The following is a 20,618-nucleotide window of genomic DNA, read 5'->3' on the forward strand; positions in this document are numbered from 1 at the left end:
TGATCCATCTTCTCATTGGAGGAATCTACAAGGTGTCGAAAATGTTGAGATGATGTTGGCTACGATGCCTTTAAAAAAGGCAAGACTTCATTACAGCTTCCATCTTTATTTTTTGCAATTTTAATTGTCACCTTCTTCCCTGCCCCCGGCCAATGGATGCCCCTGCTTCTCGAGACAAGTAAGTTTCAAGACTTCAGTTTCTTGGAGTCCTTTTTAAAGTGGTGAGCGCAGAACAAGTTACCCTTCAGCTCCTCGGGGTAATCCATACAAGGAGCACCCAAACTATCTTCATTGTAAGTTGATATTTGACAGAATCCTGCAAGACTGAAAGTGTTTCTCCCCTTCTCTCTTTTTAATCTCTGGAATACTGGGGACAGTCTCTCCTGAAGTTAGCAGGAATAGCCAACATTCCAGAAGATAGTTTAAGATACAGAAAGATCTTGACAGACTTGAACATTGGGCCCTATCTAACAAAAGGTGAAATTCAAAGGTGAAAAAAGTAAGGTTCTACATTTAGGCAAGAAAAACCAAATGCACAGGTACGGTATATGTGATACCTTGCTCAATAGTAGTAACTGTGAAAGGGATCTTGGAGTCCAAATAGACAACCACTTAAATACAAGCCAGCACTGTACGGCAGCTTCCAAAAAAGCCAATATAGTTCTGGGCTGCATTAACCGAGGGATAGAATCAAGATCACGTGAACACCACTTTATAAAGCCTTTGGTAAGGCCATACTTGGAATACTGCATCCAGTTTTGGCCACCACGATGTAAAAAAGATGTGGAGACTCTAGAAAGAGTGCAGAGAAGAGTAACAAAGATGATTAGGGGACTGGAGGCTAAAACATATGAAGAACGGTTGCTGGAATTGGGTAGGTCTAGTTAGTACAATGAAAAGAAGAACTAGGGGTGATGTGATAGTAGTGTTCCAATATCTCAGGGGTTGCCACAAAGAAGAGGGAGTCAAGCTATTCTCCAAAGCACCCGAAGGCAGGACAAGAAGGAATGGATGGAAACTAATGGATGGAGAGAAGCAACCTAGAACTAAGGAGAAATTTCTGGACGGTTAGAACAATGAATCAGTGGAACAACTTGCCTCCAGAACATGTGAATGCTCCAACACTGGAGGTCTTTGAAGAAGAGATTGGACAGCCAATCCAATACGGGGCTTCCTGCATGAGTAGTGGGGTTGGATTGGAAGACCTCCAATGTCCTTTCCAATTCTGTTATTCCCATCTGAGAATTGAGCTGCCTTTCCTTAGACTCTTGGCTTGGGTCTTCTTCCTGCCTACCAAGGTCATTCCCACATACCATCACAGTATCAGACTTGAGCTGGGGCCTTGCTAACACAAAACTAATATTAATTCCCCCAGATGTGCCTACAATTGTGTTTTCTTTTCTTGTATCCATGTCGCCCTGCTGATTCTGATTCAACATGTAACTCCAACTCCAAGACTTTCTTTACAGACACCATTTTTTTTAATCCTCAAAGGATTAAAGACCTCTTCTGCTGTATACCAGTAGAGTAAGATTTAATGCCAGTGCAATAACAACAAGAGGTGCTTCTCCTGATATTTTGCCCCAAATTTTACTCTCTTGACTCTGGGTCTGCCTTGTGGAGCAACTGAAATTCTACCTCATCTTCTAAATGGCACATCTTTCCATTATTTGAAGATTTTTTTATTGGAGTTTTAGGTCATCTTCACTAATCTATCTATCTATCTATCTATCTATCTATCTATCTATCTATCAGTTGCTTGCAAGATAACAGGTATAAGTACAAACATAGTTAGGAATACATGAAATGGGAACATATAAGAAAAATAAAAGAAACAATAGGTCAGGGACAGTAGGCACGATTTATGCACACAACCTACAGACCTCTTAGGAAAGGGGTGAGGTCAATAGTAGACAGTCTAAGGTTAAAGTTTTTGGGGTTTGGGGAAGAAACTACAGAGTCAGGTAGAGTATTCCAGACATTGACCACTCTGCTGCTGAAGTCATATTTCCTGCAATCAAGTTTGGTGTAGTTAACCTTGAGTTTGTATCTATTCTTTGCTCTTGTATTGTTATGGTTGAAGCTGAAGTATTCATTGACAGGTGGGACATTGCAATGTATAATTTTATATGCTATACTATATCTGTCCCTTTCCCATCATTCCTCCCGGGTTAAAACATGGGCGTTTCCAAACAGCACACAATGTAGGGGACAAACCAGACGCGCGTGAATGGGATTTTTTTCCCCCCGGTATCGAGGAAGCCAGCAGAGGGCCCCGGCTTGCCGGATTTCCAGGCTTTTGGGGGCTGCGGTCTTCCCACTCACCTCTTCCCTTTCGCCGTATCCGGGGTTGAGCTTCCTGGGTCGGGAGGTGGCGGCTGAAACCCGAGGGATCGGGGCATCCCACCTCCCAAAAGAAAACAGCCGGAGCTGCTCCTCCCTCGGGGTTTAAAAGAGACGGCTGCAAATCGCGGAGCAGAAGCGACGGCGGCGCTCGCCAACAAACAGCTGGAAACTCCGGAACTTGGAAGGAGAAGTCCGGATCATCAGAAGGGGAGAGAAAAAAACAAAAACAAAAAACCAGGTTCTCTCCGGTGGGAGAAGAGAAAGAGCCGAAAGGAGCAGCCACAGGACGGAGGCAAAGCTGGAAGCCGCTGTTGGCTTCCTTGAGAGCGAGTCCCGTTGCATTCAGGGTTGGGAGTTGATTTGAAAGTAGACTATCCCGGAGAACTCCTTTTGCAAGACCCGACTGCTCATCTCTTCATCCTTGGTTCCTCCAGCGGCCAGCCAGGCCTCTACTGGAAATGCCAGAACGGCAGGTCAACAGAACAGCCCCCTTTTTTCCTGCTGGATGTCCTCTGCAACTGATTTCAGAGGTAGCTTGCCTTTGGATATGGAAGCTCTACACCGCCGTCTTGACAGGGAGCCATTGATAACCTCCCATCTTCCATTCTTCTTGCGGGTGTGAATTCTGTAAGTTGATTATAACTGTGGGAAGAAACACTTCCTTTCTTTGGCCTTCAAGCCAAAGGCCCTTCAATTCAATTCAATTCAGATCTTTACTGTCGGATTGTACAACATGTGTACACTTAGATTGGCTGAGCCTCCTTTGTGTACCTCTTAAGACGCAAAGATTGGCCTTTACAGTCTCTGGGATTTCTCTGATTCTTTTATATGGGCAGCTTTCTTAGGACCTACAACGAAGCTTCATTTACTGCTAGGAAGCATAATGCATTGCTATAGCTTACCCTTCTTCCTCCAGTTTACTCTGCCAATCAGCTTTTCCCTTAGTGGGTGGCTTTCAGAGGAGTTGAGCATGCAATGGGTTTGCACAGCAACCTGGCCAATCAAAAACCTATCATCCACGTTGGTACATGTTCAGCTTGGCTAATTTTAACCATGATCTGTTTGGGGGTAGATTAATAGATTGTGCAAATCCAGTCTGTTTGTGGGTGGTTGAATGTATTCTCTACACCAAAAAAAGGGGATAATCAAATAATATATATACCAAACTCAGTTCTAGGATTTATTTATTACATTTATATGCTGTCCACCTTGCAATTTGAGGCAATTCTCAGCTGCTTAATAAAAGTATAATAAAACAGCTATAAAAACAGGAATATAAAAACAGATTAAAATTACAAAAGATTAAAACAAACAAAAACAACAATTCATTTAGCGGTCATTCAAAGTTACAATGTCACTGCGGGGGGGGGGGGAAGCGACTTATGACCGTTTTTCACACTTTTGACCATTGCAGCATCCCCACAGTCATGTGATCAAAATTCAGGGGCTTGGCAGTTGGCATTAATTTACAATAGCTGCAGAGTCCTGAGTCCTGTGATTGCCGCTTGTGACCTTGCCAGCCAGCTTTCCACAAGCAAAGTCAAAGGGGGAAGCTGTGTTATTATGAATGGCCACAATTAACAACAAAAATCAGGTGTGACTCACTGAACAACCACCTGGCTTAGCAATGGAAATTCTGGTCTCAGTTGTGGTCATGTTGAGGACTGCTTGTAAAATGTAGTATTTGATTTGGTAAACAAAGGTTCAGCAAAATATGGCCTCATTCAGCATAGGGAGCTCCGTTATCCATTGCAATCTGCAAGAGTCAGGCTAGATTTACCGATTTTCTAATGGGGCCTCGTTTTTGCTCTTATTTCCTTATGGAAGAGAAAGTCAATTTGTATTCCGGCTCCCTGTTGTCCAGGAGCAAATTCCTGCCCCTTGTGACCTCTGTAGTCCAAATCCTGAAGTTCCTAGTCTTCAGCTGCATAACCCCATCATGGTTCACACAAGAGGCTTCTCTCTGTCCTGCCACTTGGCTCAGCATGCAGGATGTTGTCATTTCAGGGTTGGCGATATTCACAGAAGCGCCCGGTCACCAACGTCATGCAAGAAAACTATGAGAACGTGATCTCACTGGGTGAGTAGCTTCTCATCCACCAGGATGTTGCGGTGTCATCTCTCCTGACTCTGCTCCTAGTCTTAATCCATTGCTGCAGTTTCCATCCAAAAGTTGAATTTTGAAAATGGGCAGCCTCTTTCCTTATCTCAAGGAAACCATGATTAACATTTCTGGGTGTGTGTGTGGGGGGGACATGGATTGATTGAACAATGCAGCACAGTGAGACTTGGTTTATTGGTGGGGATAGCTTCCTTGATTTTTTTTTTATTAAATTGTGATCTGTTTATGGCAGCAATCCTGGCTGGAAGAGACTCTGAGGGCTGCCAAAGGGAAACCTGACATCCAGATACATTTGCTGGGCTGTCCCACGGGGGTGACACCAAATAGCAACAGCACTTAGACTTATATACCGCTTCACAGTGCTTTTACAGCCCTCTCTAAGTGGTTTACAGAGTCAGTCTATTGCTCCCAACAGTCTGGGTCCTCATTTTACCGACCTTGCAAGGATGGTCAATCTTGAGCCAGGGTGAATGGAATTGCTGGCAGTCAGCAGAATTAGCCTGCAATACTGCATTCTAACCACTGTGCCACCACGGCTCTAAAACACAAAAGGCTAGTTGGTGGTTACCTCTCAACTTATGTGACACTTCCTGTGGACACCCTTGCTTAAGGCTGAAGGTACCCGCCTAATATTATTTGCCTGCATTGCCACAATTCTGGAATATCTTAGGGTAAAGTTCTCCCTGCTAGCTAATTAGGAACTGCTGGGACTTGAACTCATGATTGCTTGCATGTAAAATCTTTGGACTCCCTTAAATCTGAAGTGGTGTATGTTTGTGGGAAACAATGCAGAATATGCTTAGGGCATTGGACGAGGTTCAGGGCAGGTTCAAAATTCCCACTCGATCATGGGGCTCACTGGCTATCCTTTAGCCAGTCCCTCTTTCTTTCCAACCAGTTTCACAGATTTATTATTGTAGGTATCAAATGAAGGGAATATCTCATATATTTTTTTTGAGTTCCTTGATATCAATGCAACGAGTAGTTGTGCCTTGATGTCTTCTGATCCGCAACCTCCATTTCTCCCATCTGCAGCGGAGGAAATTGCAATCAGTTGGCCTCGGATAACTGCCTTTGCTGAATCCCACAGAAGAAGAGGACTTGGGCCTGGTAAGTCTGCAGAAGGAAGAGACTCCCTGTGTCTGAATAGGTGCTCAAATTCCCTGAAACCTGGATTCCTTTCCGCCATAATCAGAGAGCCGGTTTGGTGTAGTGGTTGAGGCAGTGGTGGAATTCAAATTTTTTTACTACCGGTTTTGTGGGTGTGGCTTGGTGGGCATGACAGGGGAAGGAGACTGTAAAATCTCCAGTCAGAGGTGGTATTTGCTGGTTCTCCGAACTACTCAAAATTTTTGCTACTGGTTCTCCAGAATTGGTCAGAACCTGCTGAATACCACCTCTGGGTTAAGGCACTAAACTAGAAACCAGGAGACTCTGAGTTCTAATCCCACCTTAGGCATGAAAGCTATCTGGTGACTTTGGGCCCGTCACTCTCTCAGACCAACTTGCCTCACAGGGTTATTGTTGTGAGGAAAATAGAGGGAGGGAGGTATATTAGATAGTTTGCTGCCTTGAATTATTTACAAAAAAAATAAAGCAGGATATGAATTAGATAAATGCATTTATCCAGGACATGCTGGAAACAGCTGGAGCAGGCTGCATTTTACCCTGAGGTTACTATCCTGGGTTAAGGCCGTTTCTAGAGTTTATCCTTGAAAAAAGAACTTTTTTTCCCAGTCGTATTTTTTGTAATGCCATGAAGAGCTTTGACCTTAACACATCTGCCTACATTGCTATTAGGATACTGCAACTTATTGCACCAGTTTTTCTTGGTGATAATTTTCTGGTGTGGCTGCTTTTTTATCTTTTATTTTTAACTGTTGTCAGCCAGATGGACATTGTATCTAAAGTGGAAGGAAAGGCAGGGTGCCAACGCAAATAGTATGACCGCAACATCAGTGGATCGCAACAGCAGTTGTGTCAGCAGTTTTTCTGAACTCGAGGCCTTTCAGGCATACTGACTTACGACTTCCATAATTCTCACCCGGCACAACCCTTGGATGCTCTGGCGGGAATTATTGGAGTTGCTGTCTAATGCCTCAAGTGGAAGAGACCATGCTAATTCGATAGGCAAGTGGCTAACTCTCCCCCAGTGTCCTGTTGCTCTTGTATTTGGCTAACATTTGGAAATAAGGTTTGCCAACACTTTAGCTAGCCTTTGTAGCTATGTCTCTATAAAATTTATACCCAAAGCATTTTTCCCTTCCCTTTAATCATGTCCAATTCTTGCAGACTGTGGACAAGTCCCTGCAAGTTTTCTTGGCAAGGTGTGATGACCCGGGGCATGGCACAAAGGCAATACAGATAATCAATAAGAGTCCCTTTATTATCTTCAACTTTGTCCCCAATGTCCAGGTTACCTTCTGGCTGGAAAAAAACTCTCCCAGGAACAGCCTTTGACTGCAGAAAATTAAGTCCAAAACATGGTCAACACAAACTGTAACTTAAAGTCCAAACAAGCCAATCTGAAGTAATTAGTTTGGCAGGGCAGGAGGAAGAATATTAGACTTGAAGGTACAGCAAAACTCACACGGTTGGGAAGATGCCAGGAACACAGATACTCCACAAGATAAAGTCACATTTGCTCCCAACAGCCTGCTGCATGCAACCTGCCTTTCTTATCAACTGTCTTCCCAGCTGTGGCTAATGAAGGGAATCAGGGCCCTTTCCTCCCCAGCAAGCCATGCAACTCACATTGCTCTCTTCTCTGTTCCTCCCTGCGTGCCCTAGGATGAAGATGGGGTAGGCCTGGGTCTTCCTCTGAACTCCCTCTCCCTTGTTCTATCTCTCACCTGCCTTGCTCAGCCAGACTTTGCCCTTCCCCAGACGGAGCCACACTCCCATTCCCTGTCAGCTGTCCGGATTCCTCCTTGGATTCAGATTCTGACAGGGGCATGACACAAGGTTTTCCAGAAGTGGTTTGCCATTGCCTCCTTCCTATGGCTGAGAGAAAGTGACTGGCCCAAAGTCACCTCCTTAGCTTTGTGCTTTTTAGCTGGGACTAGAACTCACAGTCTCCCAGTGTCTAGCCTGACACCTTCAACACTACGCGAAACAGGCTCCCCATCCAAAGCATAAGTCCAGAATAATTTAATATTAACCGTGCTCTGAAAAGCTTTTCTGGCTGATTTGTACCCTAAGCAAGACATGAAGGCATTAGAGCAATTCAGCATTTTTTCTCCACCTGGATCGGTTGTCAAAGCCATGCAGGAACTCTCTGTTTGCGTTGTGTCTCTGTGGTGCAGTCATGGAGTCTGAACGGAGCCAAGCCCCGCAGGCCCAGTTGCAGAGCCAAGCAGCTGGCCCAAGTGAAAGTGGACTCAATGCCGACCTCCGTCGCCAGCTGGGCTTCATCCTGCAGACGGCTGGCAGGAGCCAAGTGGAGAAGATGCTGCGGGAACTGGTGAAAGAGCAGAGCCAGGAGGGGAAGCGGAAAGCAAGGAAGAAAGCGCCTAAGAATCACAGAGATGAAGGTGAGATGGTCTCCTTGCAGGAACTGTGGGAATGCTAGGAACGAAGGGGATGACACTGTGCAAAATAACAGGGAAAGCCTCTACAGAGGGAGTCAAGTTGAACAGATTGGGATGGCATAAGAATAGAATAGAAATAGAATAGAATAGAATAGAATAGAATAGAATAGAATAGAATAGAATAGAATAGAATAAAGAATTAATAGAATAGAATAGAATAGAATAGAATAGAATAGAATAGAATAGAATAGAATAGAATAGAATAGAATAGAATAGAACAGAACAGAACAGAATAAGGCTAAGCCTAAGCTTAAGCCTAAGCCTAAGAATAAGAATAAGAATAGAATCAGACTAGAATAGAATCAGTATAGGATAAAATAGAATCAGACTAGATTAGAATAAGACTATAAGAATAGGCCAACCCCCTGCTCAGCAGGAAACCTGTAACTATTTCAGACATGATTGTCCACTTAGGCAGGAAACTCTTCACCATTCAGACAAATGGTTATCCAATCTCTTCTTAAAAACTTCCAGTGTTGGATAATCCACAACTTCTGGAGGCAAATTGTTCCACTGATTAATTGTTCTAACTGTCAGGAAATTCCTCCTTAGTTCCAAATTGCTTCTCTCCTAGATTAGTTTTCCCCCATTGCTTCTTGTCCTGCCCTCAGATGCTTTGGGGAATAGCTTGACTCCCTCTTCTTTGTGGCAGCCCCTGAGATATTGGAACACTATCTAACTCTATCATGTCACCCCTAGTCCTTTTCATTATGAAACCTGGCTCAATAGCCATAACTCTGAGATGTGGCGGACAATCGCTTAAATATGAGCCAGCAGTGTGCTGCAGCAGCCCAAAAAAGCGAACGTAATCCTAGGTTGCATTAACACAGGGATAGAATCAAGATCACATGAAGTGTTAGTACTGATTTATAAAGCTTTAATAAGATCACACTTAAAATACTGTATCCGGTGTTGGTCCCCATATTATAAAAAAGATGTAGACCCTCTGGAAAGAGTGCAGAAAAGATGATTAGGGGGCTGGAGGCTAAAACATATAAAGAACGGTTGCTGGAATTGGGCTTGTCCAGTCTAGTGAAAAGAAGGATTAGGGGGTGACATGTTAACAGGGTTCCAATATTTAAGACACTGCCACAAAGAAGAAGGGGTCAAGCTCTTCTCCAAAGCACCTGAGGGCAGGACAACGAAGCAATGGATGGAAACTCATCAAGGAGAGAAGCAACCTAGAACTAAGGAGACATTTCCTGACAGTCAGAACAATGGGTCAGTGGAACAGCTTTGCCTTCAGAAGTTATGGGTGTTCCGACACTGGAGGCTTTTAAGAGGAGGCTGAACAGCCATTTGTCTGGCATGGTATAGGGTCTTCTGCTTGAGCAGGGGGGTGGACTAGAAGACCTCCAAGGTCCCTTCCAACTCTGTTATTCAGATGAAGAAAGGAGCAACATCTGCTCCTTTTGTTTTTTTTAATCTCAATTTTTTATTTTATTCAGAAGATTAAAATACAAAATCCAAAGGAAAAAGTTTAACAGAGATAAAACGAAACTAGGCAAGAACATTTAAAAATGTGAATTTAAAAACAAACAAAACAAAAGAGAAAAACACATTATCTCCCCCTGGTTGAACACTGATGAATCTATTGCAAGAATAACAGCTTCCCCCCATGCAAAGCAGGCCCAAAATTTATAAGCTCCTACATCTGCTGTATTTGCAGCCCAACTGACCTGTCGTGTATTTCATACTGAAGAAGAAATAGTTAACAGGATAACTTTGTGTATCTTTCGTTTCAACGAGGACACAATGTTTACTTTCATCAAGTCAATGAAAACCTCCAATCCTGTTAAGGCCACCGCATTTTCTCTTTGTGCCAGATGTATTTACTCTCTCACTAACCATATGTATCAAGGATTTCCTACAGTCAGTTCTTCGATCCAAGAAATTCTAAGATCCAAGATCCAGTTCTTAGAAGATCTGCATCTAAATTATCTGAATATTAAGTACTGTATTTAAGTTATGCCGGTTCTTACCTTTGGAGAAGGAGTGGGTCATCCATTACTGTACCACCCAGATGTTCTTGGGTTCCAGTTGCCAATCCTGTTGACATCTGGGCTTGTTGTCAGAGGCTGATTGGAAGTGCCGTTCAATATCACTTAGAGAGCCACAGGATTGCTATCTCTGCTTTTGATAAATGGCGGTTGCAAGGAGAGCTGTGACATTGCATGAGGAGTTTGCTATCTTTATGTGAATCTCTTTGTGGTTCATCTCTTTCCTCGGGGATTTTGGAAGTCAGATCTCTGAAGGTCAGGTGAGTCCTACAGATTGTCCTTAGAGCCCAGCATGCATAATGCCTGCTCTTTTGATATTTGCCCTCAGTCATGTTATTGGACAATTCAGTGATTCCAGGCAGGAACTGATAGAATTATCCCACTCTGGACTTTTAATTGTGTGGAGGATGGATTAGCTACTCATACAAAAGCGAAATACCACTCATGTATCATCACAAAATCTCCAGAACCATAAAGCCTACAAACTTGAAATTTGGCACCTCTATTCCCTTTGGCTTCTAGGTGCTCACTAAGAAAGGGTTTTTCCAAATGACCATCAGAGCATTAGTATTTCATATATTATTATTAACACGCTCTGATGCTAAGGAGTTCTGCTCCCCCTCCCCACCTGAAAAGAGATCTGTTCCAAATGCAAAACACAAGCAGAGGAGAGGAGTTTCAGTTTAGTTTTACAGCAGCAAGCTTTTCTATTTTTGAAAGAAATCCTGAAATTGGTATGTATAAATGTGTGTGAGAAAGTAAAAGACTTGGTTTTTTCCCCCCTTGTAGCTTGAGCTGTGAATTTTGGAATAACCCCAGTGTGAAGAAGACTATGCTGTATCCTCCAGTCTGATGATAGAGAACGTTGTCAGATCTGAGAACTTCCTCCTAATGTGCCATCAGGGCAGAACTAGTTATTTCTGGAGGAACAGATGAGCTAAGGGACCAGAGCAATGAGTAGGGTTTGAAGAAGGGACTGATCATGGTGTGTTGGGTTTCACTGGAATGCCTTTCATCCATTGGACTTGGCTATATGAAGTGGAGTAGGTAAAGAAGTTCCGATGTGGGTTTTACTCTGCTAGTTGTAGCTGACTATAGGGGAGGGTGGTCATCTCTATTTCAAGGGCCGTTAAGCCAATGCTGTCTGTAGATGTTTCTGTGGTCATGTGGCCAGCATAACGTTACAGAGTGCTGTTACTTTCCCACCAAAGTGGTACCTGTTTCGTGTTTGCATGCTTTTGAATTGCTAGATTCACAGGAGCTAAGGGTGAGGAATGGGAGCTCACCCCACTACACAATGCTTGGGTCTCAAACCTGGGCTGTCAGCTTTCCAGACGACAAGCCCAGCATCTTAACCACTGTCATCGCGTCACCCTGGACTGGAGCAGGGCTACCATCTCTGGGCTGAACAAAAAAAGCCACTTGATGGTAGCAAAGAGACCCAGAAAATTATCCTTGTTTGTGCCTAGTGGAGATCTGGATTATTGCAGCCCTCTTTTGTTATCTGTGGATGATGGAGCTGGTAGGAGAGCCATTCCCAAAGCCCCAAAGGACATAACTTTGAGAAAATTAATCATTTTGAGTTGGTCTTGCTGCTTCTTATCTTCCAATTTCTATTCCAGCTGCTGGGGAGAATGAAGAAGAGTTGCAGCCAGAACAAGACCATGTGCAGAAGGAGGCACCACCTTCAAGGAGATCTATCAGCCCAGATGAGGCTTGTACAAGCAGCAGTTGGTGCCTGCAGAGCCTAAAGGGCCAACAGCCTCCTCAAAACTCCGCGGTGCATCAGCAGGAAGGGAAAAATCCCAACAGTCAAAGGCACCTGGAAAAGTCTGGGGTGTGTGGGGAGTGTGGGCAGAAAAGCATGAGTGGCAGTGGTCGAGGCCACAGTATGCCCACACCAGAGAGACCACACCAATGCACCGAGTGTGGACGTTGCTTCCGGCAACACTCCATCCTGGCTAAACACCAGAAGATCCACACGGGGGAGAAGCCCTACCTGTGTGTGGCTTGTGGCAAAAGATTCAACCGCAGCTCCAACCTGGTGCAGCACCAGCGGGTGCACACAAGGGAACGTCCCTTTCCCTGTGCAGCCTGCGGCAAGGCCTTCACCCAGAAATCGGATCTGGAGCGTCATCAGCGGGTGCACACAGGGGAGCGGCCTTACGTCTGCCAGGACTGTGGGAAATGCTTCTCCATCAGCTCCCACCTCGACCGGCACAGGCGCACCCACCAAGACAACCCTCAGGAGCAGCCTTCGGCCACCTCTCTGGTCCCCACTACCCACTACTGTCCCGACTGTGGGAAATGTTTTGGGCAACGCTCTGCTCTCGCTAAGCACCGTAAGACCCATTCAGGGGAGCGCCCGTACCCCTGCAGTGCCTGTGGGAAGCGGTTCAGCCGCAGCTCCAACCTGGCGCAGCACCAGCGCATTCACACAGGGGAGCGCCCGTTCCCCTGTGCCGACTGTGGCAAGAGGTTCATCCAGCGTTCCGACCTGGAGCGCCACCAGCGGGTGCACACCGGGGAACGCCCGTATACCTGTGCCCAGTGTGGCCGGGGGTTTTCTGTGAGTTCCCATCTCGACCGGCACCAGAGAGTCCACCAAGCCCTGGCGGTGGCTGCAGCTGCCCACTGCTGCCCCGAACATGTGAAAACGTTCCTCCTCAGCAGTGGGGCCAAGCAGACCCTGAAATACCAGCTGTACGGTGGCAAAGGGCGTCTCACTCGCGGCGGCCATTGCTTGGACTGTGGGAAGAGCCTGAGCAAGCTTCCCGTTCAGCCTCCGGGTCTTGTAGAGAAGCCCTACAAGTGTGAGGGTTGTGGGAAAGCCTTTGCCCAGCGCTCGGCGCTGATGAAGCACCAGCGCATCCACACCGGGGAGAAGCCGTTCTCGTGCGGGGAGTGTGGCAAGGGCTTCATCCAGAAGTCAGACCTGACCATCCACCAGCGCATGCACACCGGGGAGAAGCCGTACCGCTGCGACACCTGTGGCAAGTGCTTCAGTGTCAGTTCCAACTTGCTGACTCACCAGCGCACCCATCTGGGGGAGAAGCCCTACGCCTGCGGGGAGTGTGGCAAGGCCTTCGTCCAGCGCTCGGAGCTGACCATCCACCAGCGCACCCACACGGGGGAGAAGCCCTACAAGTGCAGCCTCTGCAGCAAATGCTTCAGCCGCAGCTCTCACCTGAACCGTCACCGGCGCACCCACGGCGGCCAGAAGGACTCAGCTGGTCCAGTCCCTTCCCCATTGCTTGCCCCCAACCCGCACAAGCCAGCCATTCCTCTGCCCACCTCCGTCTTCCCCACCTCCTTTTCATCTCCCAGCCCTCTCCCTCCCTTACCTGCCTTCCCTCCCTCGCCCTCCCCTCTTCCCCTCCCTGGTTTGGAGCTGCCTTGGACTCTCCCCTTCTCATCCCAGGGTTTTCCCCATCCAGCCTACGTGGCCCCTGCTCCAGACACAGCCCAGGTTTCTCTCATCAATTGATTTTTCCCCCTTCCGGCTTCTTTTCTCTATTCCTGCTCCATGTCTTCCTTCTAGCTGCCCTCCCCAATCCTTTCTGGTTTTGCTTCTTCCTTCTTCCCTGTTGACTGAGCTTCACTCTCTCTTCCCCTGCCCTGTTTTCGCTGGGCCACCCAGAATGAAGCTGGAAAGGGAGAAGCAGGAGGAAATGGGGAGCGTGCATCAGTGAAGGAGGTTGCTCCAGGGCTGCCCAGCAAAGGGGCTCGACCCTTTTCCTTCTTCCTGCCTTCTGCATCGTTGTGGGACAGCATCAAACTCTCCGTCTTCCACCAGGACTAGAACCACGCCGGGTACCAGCTTGGCTGGAAGAGAAAGAGCAAGTTGGCAGCTGCAGTATCCATGACGCTGGTAAGCCTTGGCAGGTTGGGAGGGGGAATATTAGCAGCTGCTAATAAGCTATCCATACCCCGGAGCAGGGGTCGCCAACCTTTTGAACCTCAGGAACCACCAAACTCATAATTTTAAATTCTGCAGACCACTAATATGAATTTTGATGACGGCAGCTTGCTGACATTTTCCCAGGGTTCTGCGGAACGCAGCAGAGACCCTGGGAAAATTCCCCACCCTGTTTTCCTACCGATCGATCATTCTTTATTTGAGATCGCAGGATACCCTTCTCCAGCTCTGTTCTTGGGGTAGGGGAGAGACTTTTGGCTTCATGCAAGGAAAACAGCAGAAGCAGCGGAGGTCTTTCTTTCTCTCCCCCAAACTCTACCAGAAATGAGTCTTTGTGAGACTTGTCACACCGGCACAGCCTCTTAGAGCAGGATGCCTTGCAGAGTCCCAAAGACTCATTTCTGGCAGAGTTTGGGGGAGAAAAAGAAAGACTTTTGATGCTTACTTTGTGTGCAGACAGAAGTAGAAGAAGCAGAAAGAAGCAGCCCAGTAGCCAGGCCAGGCACGTGGGGCGAGTGGAGCAACTTCCCCTCTCTGCCCTTCCACCCCCCCCCCTCACTATCTCATGTTGTTCACAATGCAAACAACGCAAGCAGTGTGTTCCCACACAGCCTGGATTAATTGCTTTGGGGGTGACATTTCTCTGCGGACTACCAAAATTTTCTCGCGGCCCACCAGTGGTCACTGGCCCACTGGTTGGTGACCACTGCCCCAGAGTATTGAACAGTCACTCTTGTCTTTCTAGCCAACCTTGTCTACACATCTGGCAAGACAAGAAGGAATGAATCACAGTAGGATACGACGTCCTGTCCCTTTGCAGAATTTATGGCAAGGAATCGCATTTTTGAGGCTGCTTTATATGTCAGACTCCATGCAATTGGAAAACATCTGAGGAAAAGCTGGGTACAGAGTTTTTTTTCTTGCACCTATGAGCTTCTGCCCTGCTGTGTGCATGTGTGTGGTGGAGTGCGTGTGGGGGGGAGAGTCTTAATTTGACAATATCTTTCACTATATTCTGACGTAGTCAATTCTTTCACCCACATAAGGTGTCCGCAGGGAGGGTCAAAAAAATTACGATGGTAGACATGACCACAGGATGAAAGCTCCACCCTTTTCTATGAGCTGCATTGGCGAGGGGTTAGAATGCAGCATTTCAGGCAAACTCTGCCCACTACCAGGAGTTCAATCCTAACCGGCTCAAGGTTGGCTCAGCCTTCCATCCTTCTGCAGTCAGTATATTGAGGAGCCAGAATTGTTGGGGACAATATGCTGACATTACAAGCCACCCAGAGTATACCGTAAAGTACTGTGGAGCAGTATATAAACCTAGTGCTATTGCTTAGGTGCATTGCAACACAGCTAAAAAAGGAACGGGGCTCCGGTTGAGAGGTGGTGGCCACAATCTTGACTTTTTTGTCCTGCGTGGACACCCGTGTCCCTACCTCATCCTGTGGTGTGTGTCACTCAGGCCAAATCTTCAATTCTTTCCAAAGGTTTGGGAATTCTGAAGAGGAAAGTTTGGAGGCCTATTGCTTTCCAGAGGGTGCTAAAGTATAAGTCCCAACAGCTCAAACGAGCAATTCTACAGTCCGGGAAGCCACTTGGTGTAGTTCAGCAATTCCCTGTTTGAGTGAATTCTAAGCGCTGTCACCAAACTAAGCCTCAGGAGCCTTTGTGAGAGAAATGCTGCCAGTTCAACAGATCCAAAACTGCTTTTTAAGTTTCTAAGGCAGATACATCCTCACCTGCATATCCCACACTGTATCTTTCTTCTTTGATGTCCTCTCACTTCTGACCTTCTTGTTTTGTCTTCCCCCAATTTTTATTTTGGTGCTGCAGATTATTTATAAAAGGGAAAACAGAGGAAGATGCTCTCGGAAGACAGAGAACACAACATCTGGTTCAGCAAGACTGAGAAAAATGGGACAATTTGGGGCTGGCAGCTGCCTAGGCGAGAGACAGCGCCCTCTGGCGTATGTTTAGCAGCCCATCTCATGTGCCTTGTCTTCCAACACTTCTGTGGTGGGAAAAGCTGCCAAGTTTTCTGGTTCATAATTGTCATCCTAATCAGAAGCCAGTAGTTTAAATACTCTCTATATACATAGATGCACATACAACACATGCACATACAGGTAGTCCTCGAATTACAACCACAACTGAGACAAGAATTTTGGTTGCTAAGCAAGGTGGTTGTTAAGTGAGTCGCACCCAATGTTACGACCTTTTTTGCCATAGTTCTTAAGCCAATCATGTGGCCATTAAGCAAATCTGAGTTCCCTCACTAACTTTGCTTGTCGGAAGACAGCTGGAAAGGTCAGAATTGGTGACCCCAGGATGCCGCAACCATTGTAAATACATTAGTTGGTTGCCAAGTGCCAAAATTTTGATCACATGATCATGAGGTGGCTTTGACAGTCGTGAGAGGAACTGTTATAAATCACTTTTTTGAGTGCCATTCTAACTTTGAACGATCACTAAATGACTAGTTGTCAACTGCTGCACACAATTTGAAAATTCATCTTTTGTGTATTTAGTGAAACGATTATCACTATTAAGCAGTTTTTGCAGTATTTTTAAAATATGAAGATTTAAAAAAACAAAAGAGGAAGAATTTTTGAAGCGATTTCCAGGAAGCAGAAAACACTAATGTTTGGATTAATAAAGGGATAGAACATCCCTTCCTCACTTTAAAATTTAGTGGGATCATAAAGCAAGAAAACAACATGAATTGTGCGTTCCTTCCTGTTAATTTCTATATAATCCCATTAATTTTTAAATCCACGAACACTTAACTTTTTAAAAATCAGCCTCCTAAAGAATTTTAAGAGTTGCCATATTTAGTAACTCAAAGAAGAATCGGAGAAACGACTTAATATACCCAAATGTCCCAAAGGTGTTTTTTTCCAAGAGGCAACTGGGCTTTCTTGCTTTTCTTTAAAAACATTGCACTTTTCATCCAAGAAGCTTCTTCAGCTCTGAGCGGATGGCGGGGAAGGGTTTATACTCCTTGGAGACAGCTGGTTATTTGTATTCTTTTAGAAAGTCATTGAGGCCACTTGGAGGCTTCGTGGTGTCCTTGGTGTCATCTGAGTAGTGCAAATGAAGCAAAACGTCTTCAAAGAAAAACAAAGAAAGTCCAGTTTCCTCTTGAAAAAGCACCTTTGGGGCAACCATGACCTGGATAACTGAGAATATCCATAGACAATACACCAGAACCTTTACCCTTTTCATTAAATTATTTCATATGAAAAGTTGATACTGGAATGTTCCTGGTTTTTGGCTGCCATAGACTAGTATGGTCCTCCTCCTCCTCCAATATGAAACTTGCCAATCCTTAACTGATATTTCCTGGTAAAACAGCATGCAGGGTGCTAACAATGTCCTTTTTTTCTGATTTTGAAGTAAATGAAGAAAGAACATACATTGTTGGAATGTGAAAGAGAACATACAGCTACCGTATGGAACCAAATTTACGCCAGTGCATTCCTTAAGCAAGTTGACTACACCTCTTTCTCAATAAAACTGATGGAAAGCGTGATGCAACCACGCAGCAAGTTTGTTCTCAGTGGAGGTGGGACTTGTCAGGCTTGATGTTAGAAACGTCTGATTTCCTCACTCCTCCGCCTTTTGTCCAGCCTCTAGCTACAGGTAGCCTTTGAGTTACAACTGTAATGGAGCCTGTGATGACCCAGGATGGGATACAAAACAAACACAGTCACAGAAAACAGGTGAAGCCCCTTCACTTTGCTTCCAAGCTCCAAATATTCTTGACCGAAGACAAAAAACTCCCATACAAACAGTTACATGAAGAAGGAAAAAAGCAACACAAATCAGGCAAGATAAGGGCTGGAGGACATCCACAGATAACCCACACTGGGAAGGACACCAAATTCAAGAGAGGAACCATAAACTAGAGATATTTCCAACCTTTGTTTCCAGCGCTCGCCTGTACGCATGTTCATTCTCTTATTCAGTTGTCACAGCTGCAGCCCATGAAGAGGATCAAGGTCTCCTCCCAAGTATCTCTCCCTCATTCTCTCCTCCCTGCATGTCCTAGGATGGAGAGGGGATGGGCCTTAGTCCTCCTCTGACTGCTCAGCTGGCTCTGCCCTTCCCCAGCTTCTTCCACAACCTCCAGAGCCATACTTCTACTCCTTGTTGGCTGTTCCTCCTCTCCCTCAGAATCAGTCTCCACCAGGGGCATGACAGAGCCTGTCTGCAGTCATAATGGTCATAAATTGGATCAGTCATGCAGTGGTGGGATTCAAATAATTTAACAACCGGTTCTCTGCCCTAATAATTTCTTCCAACAACTAGTTCACCAAACTGCTCAGAAACTTAACAATCTGTTCTCCTGAAGTGGTACGAACTGGCTGAATTCCACTACTGCAGTCATGTGACCAACCCAATTTTATGACATTTTGCAGCAGTTAAGCAAATGAACATTGGTCATAAATGCAAACCTACTGTTCACTAGGAGCGTGGTTTGCCAAAATCCGGAAGTCCCGTTTTGGTGCAAAACTGTTGTAAAATAGTTACTCGACTGCAGGACGCTGTGTAAAACAGCTTCATAAAACACAGTTGTGATTCCAGGGGGGACCCCAACTATCCAAACTTAGAATCCAGGTTGTAAGTTCCCTTTTTCAGGTAGGTTATAAGTGAACATTACTAAGTGACTGGTTGTAAGTCAAAGACTACTTACTGTATATTATAGTCAATGCTTTTGAAAAAATCTTATAGACAATGATCTCTCATCCCTTGATTGACAATCTCTATTCACTGGATACAATACTGTTGCAGACCATTACAACATATTTTTACTTGAAGTCAAAAGAGTCATCAAACTATATGTACCAATAACAACGCCCAAAACAAAACAAAAAAATAGATTACCCATAACAAGAAGAAAACTTCAATACAAAAAGAGATCACTCTGGCGGAAAAACAAACCTGGTCACGTTGCCAACTTCAAAAGTTGATACAAAAATCTATGCCACCAGATAAAGACTGAATGCACCAATTATCACATTAAACAAGAGGAAAACCTACGTACCAATTCCACCCACGCTTTTTACAATTTTGTAAACAACAAACTAAAAGACTCAAGGTCCATCCCACCCCTGATAGGACCTAATGGTAAAGACTGCAATGACGATACCATTAAAGCCAACATCTTTAACACATTATTTGGCTCAGTATCTGTAAACAGCAATGGATCATGCCAGTATTTCCTAGCCGAACTACAGAAAACTACAATACATATCGATTTTACAGAAGACAATGTTGAAAAAAGCACTACGCAATCTAAAACCATCTCTATCTATTGGACTGGACGGAATATGTGCCTACTTCTTAAAAAAGCTATCCACTGCCATAGCAGAACCTCCAAGCATAATCTTTGAAAAATCTTTCAGGACCAGCTCCTTGCCTAACCTATGGTCACAAGCCATGGTCATCCCCATCTTCAAAAAGGGAGACCCCAGCCTAGTTGAAAATTACAGACCAATCTCCTTATGCTACGTCACATGTAAAGTTATGGAATCAATTATTAACCAATCCATTATCCTCCACTTAGAGACAAACAACCTACTCTCTAATAAACAATTTGGTTTCAGAAAAAAATTATCCTGTAATCTGTAACTCTTACACTGTAAAAACATACGGACTACACAACTCGACCAGGGCAAAACAATAGATGCAATCTACATAGACTTCTGTAAAGCCTTTGGTTCATTGGTACACAACAAACTACTCCTAAAACTAAAATTTTATGGTATCTCTGGACACCTGCATAACTGGATAGAAGTATTCCTATCAAACAGACAACAAATGGAGAAAATTGGGAGTGTCCTATCAAATTCTGTACCTGTCAACAGTGGTGTCCCCCAAGGTAGTGTTCTAAGACCAAGTCTCTTCACACTCTATATAAATGACCTCTGTGATCATATTAAGAGCAAGTGTGTTCTCTTCGCTAATGATGTAAAGCTGTTCAATACCACAGACAATACTGCTACCCTTCAAAAAGATCTTGACTATGTATCAGAATGGTCAAACAAATGGCAGCTTCAAATCTCAACAAATAAATGCTCTGTCTTACATATTGGCAAAAAAAATCAGAAAATAAAATACAAGCTGAATAGCCAAGACCTTGTTGATGATCCAAGCTCCGTAAAGGACCTTGGAATACTCATCTCTAATGATCTAAGTGCTAGAGCCCACTGTAACTACATAGCCAAAAAGGCATTAAGAATTGTTAACCTAATCCTACGTAGCTTTTTCTCTGGTAATATCATACTACTAAATAGAGCATACAAAACATTTGCTAGGCCAATACTTGAATACACCTCATCAGTCTGGAACCCACATTACGTACCTGATATTAGCACAGTTGAGAAAGTCCAGAAATATTTCACAAGAAGAGTTCTCCGCTCCTCTACTCGTAGGATACCTTATGCCACCAGAGTTGAAATTCTAGACCTAGAAAACCTTGAATTACGCCATCTTTGGTCTGATCTAAGTATGATATATAAAATCATACATTGCAATGACTTGCCTGTCAATGAATACTTCAGCTTCAACCATAACAACACAAGAGCAAAGAATAGATACAAACTCAAGGTTAATTGCACCAAACTTGATTG

At 44.8% G+C, this 20,618-nt stretch overlaps 1 protein-coding gene across 3 annotated transcripts; it reads left to right on the top strand.

Moving 5' to 3' along the window:
• Window positions 1-1,876: 1,876 nt before the first annotated feature.
• LOC113447598 (uncharacterized) lies at window positions 1,877-17,512 on the top strand. Of its 3 annotated transcripts, XM_026717871.2 has the most exons (8): window positions 1,877-2,973; window positions 4,354-4,426; window positions 5,504-5,578; window positions 7,774-8,001; window positions 11,681-13,929; window positions 14,723-14,880; window positions 15,817-15,950; window positions 17,380-17,512. In XM_026717871.2, the coding sequence occupies exons 2-5, from the start codon at window positions 4,393-4,395 to the stop codon at window positions 13,543-13,545; spliced, it is 2,202 nt and encodes a 733-aa protein (XP_026573656.1). In that variant the 5' UTR covers window positions 1,877-2,973; window positions 4,354-4,392; the 3' UTR covers window positions 13,546-13,929; window positions 14,723-14,880; window positions 15,817-15,950; window positions 17,380-17,512. The 3 variants fall into 3 exon arrangements, with proteins under 3 accessions (XP_026573656.1, XP_026573657.1, XP_087779558.1); XM_026717872.2 differs by lacking the exons at window positions 14,723-14,880; window positions 17,380-17,512 and having other exon boundaries at window positions 15,817-17,370; XM_087923432.1 differs by lacking the exons at window positions 4,354-4,426; window positions 17,380-17,512 and having other exon boundaries at window positions 15,817-17,370.
• The last annotated feature ends 3,106 nt before the right edge of the window (window positions 17,513-20,618 follow it).

This window comes from Pseudonaja textilis, chromosome 2 (genome assembly GCF_049901715.1).
Source record: "Pseudonaja textilis isolate UNSWEBS1 chromosome 2, rPseTex1.2, whole genome shotgun sequence".
Classification (NCBI taxonomy): Eukaryota; Metazoa; Chordata; class Lepidosauria; order Squamata; family Elapidae; genus Pseudonaja; species Pseudonaja textilis.

Bases quoted from the DNA above. Each gene is read 5' to 3' on its own strand.
- LOC113447598 (XM_026717871.2), top strand. From the start codon at position 4,393: ATGCAAGAAAACTATGAGAACGTGATCTCACTGG. The intron at 5,579-7,773 runs GTAAGTCTGCAG...TCTGTGGTGCAG, and splicing joins AAGAAGAGGACTTGGGCCTG to TCATGGAGTCTGAACGGAGC. The intron at 8,002-11,680 runs GTGAGATGGTCT...TTTCTATTCCAG, and splicing joins TAAGAATCACAGAGATGAAG to CTGCTGGGGAGAATGAAGAA.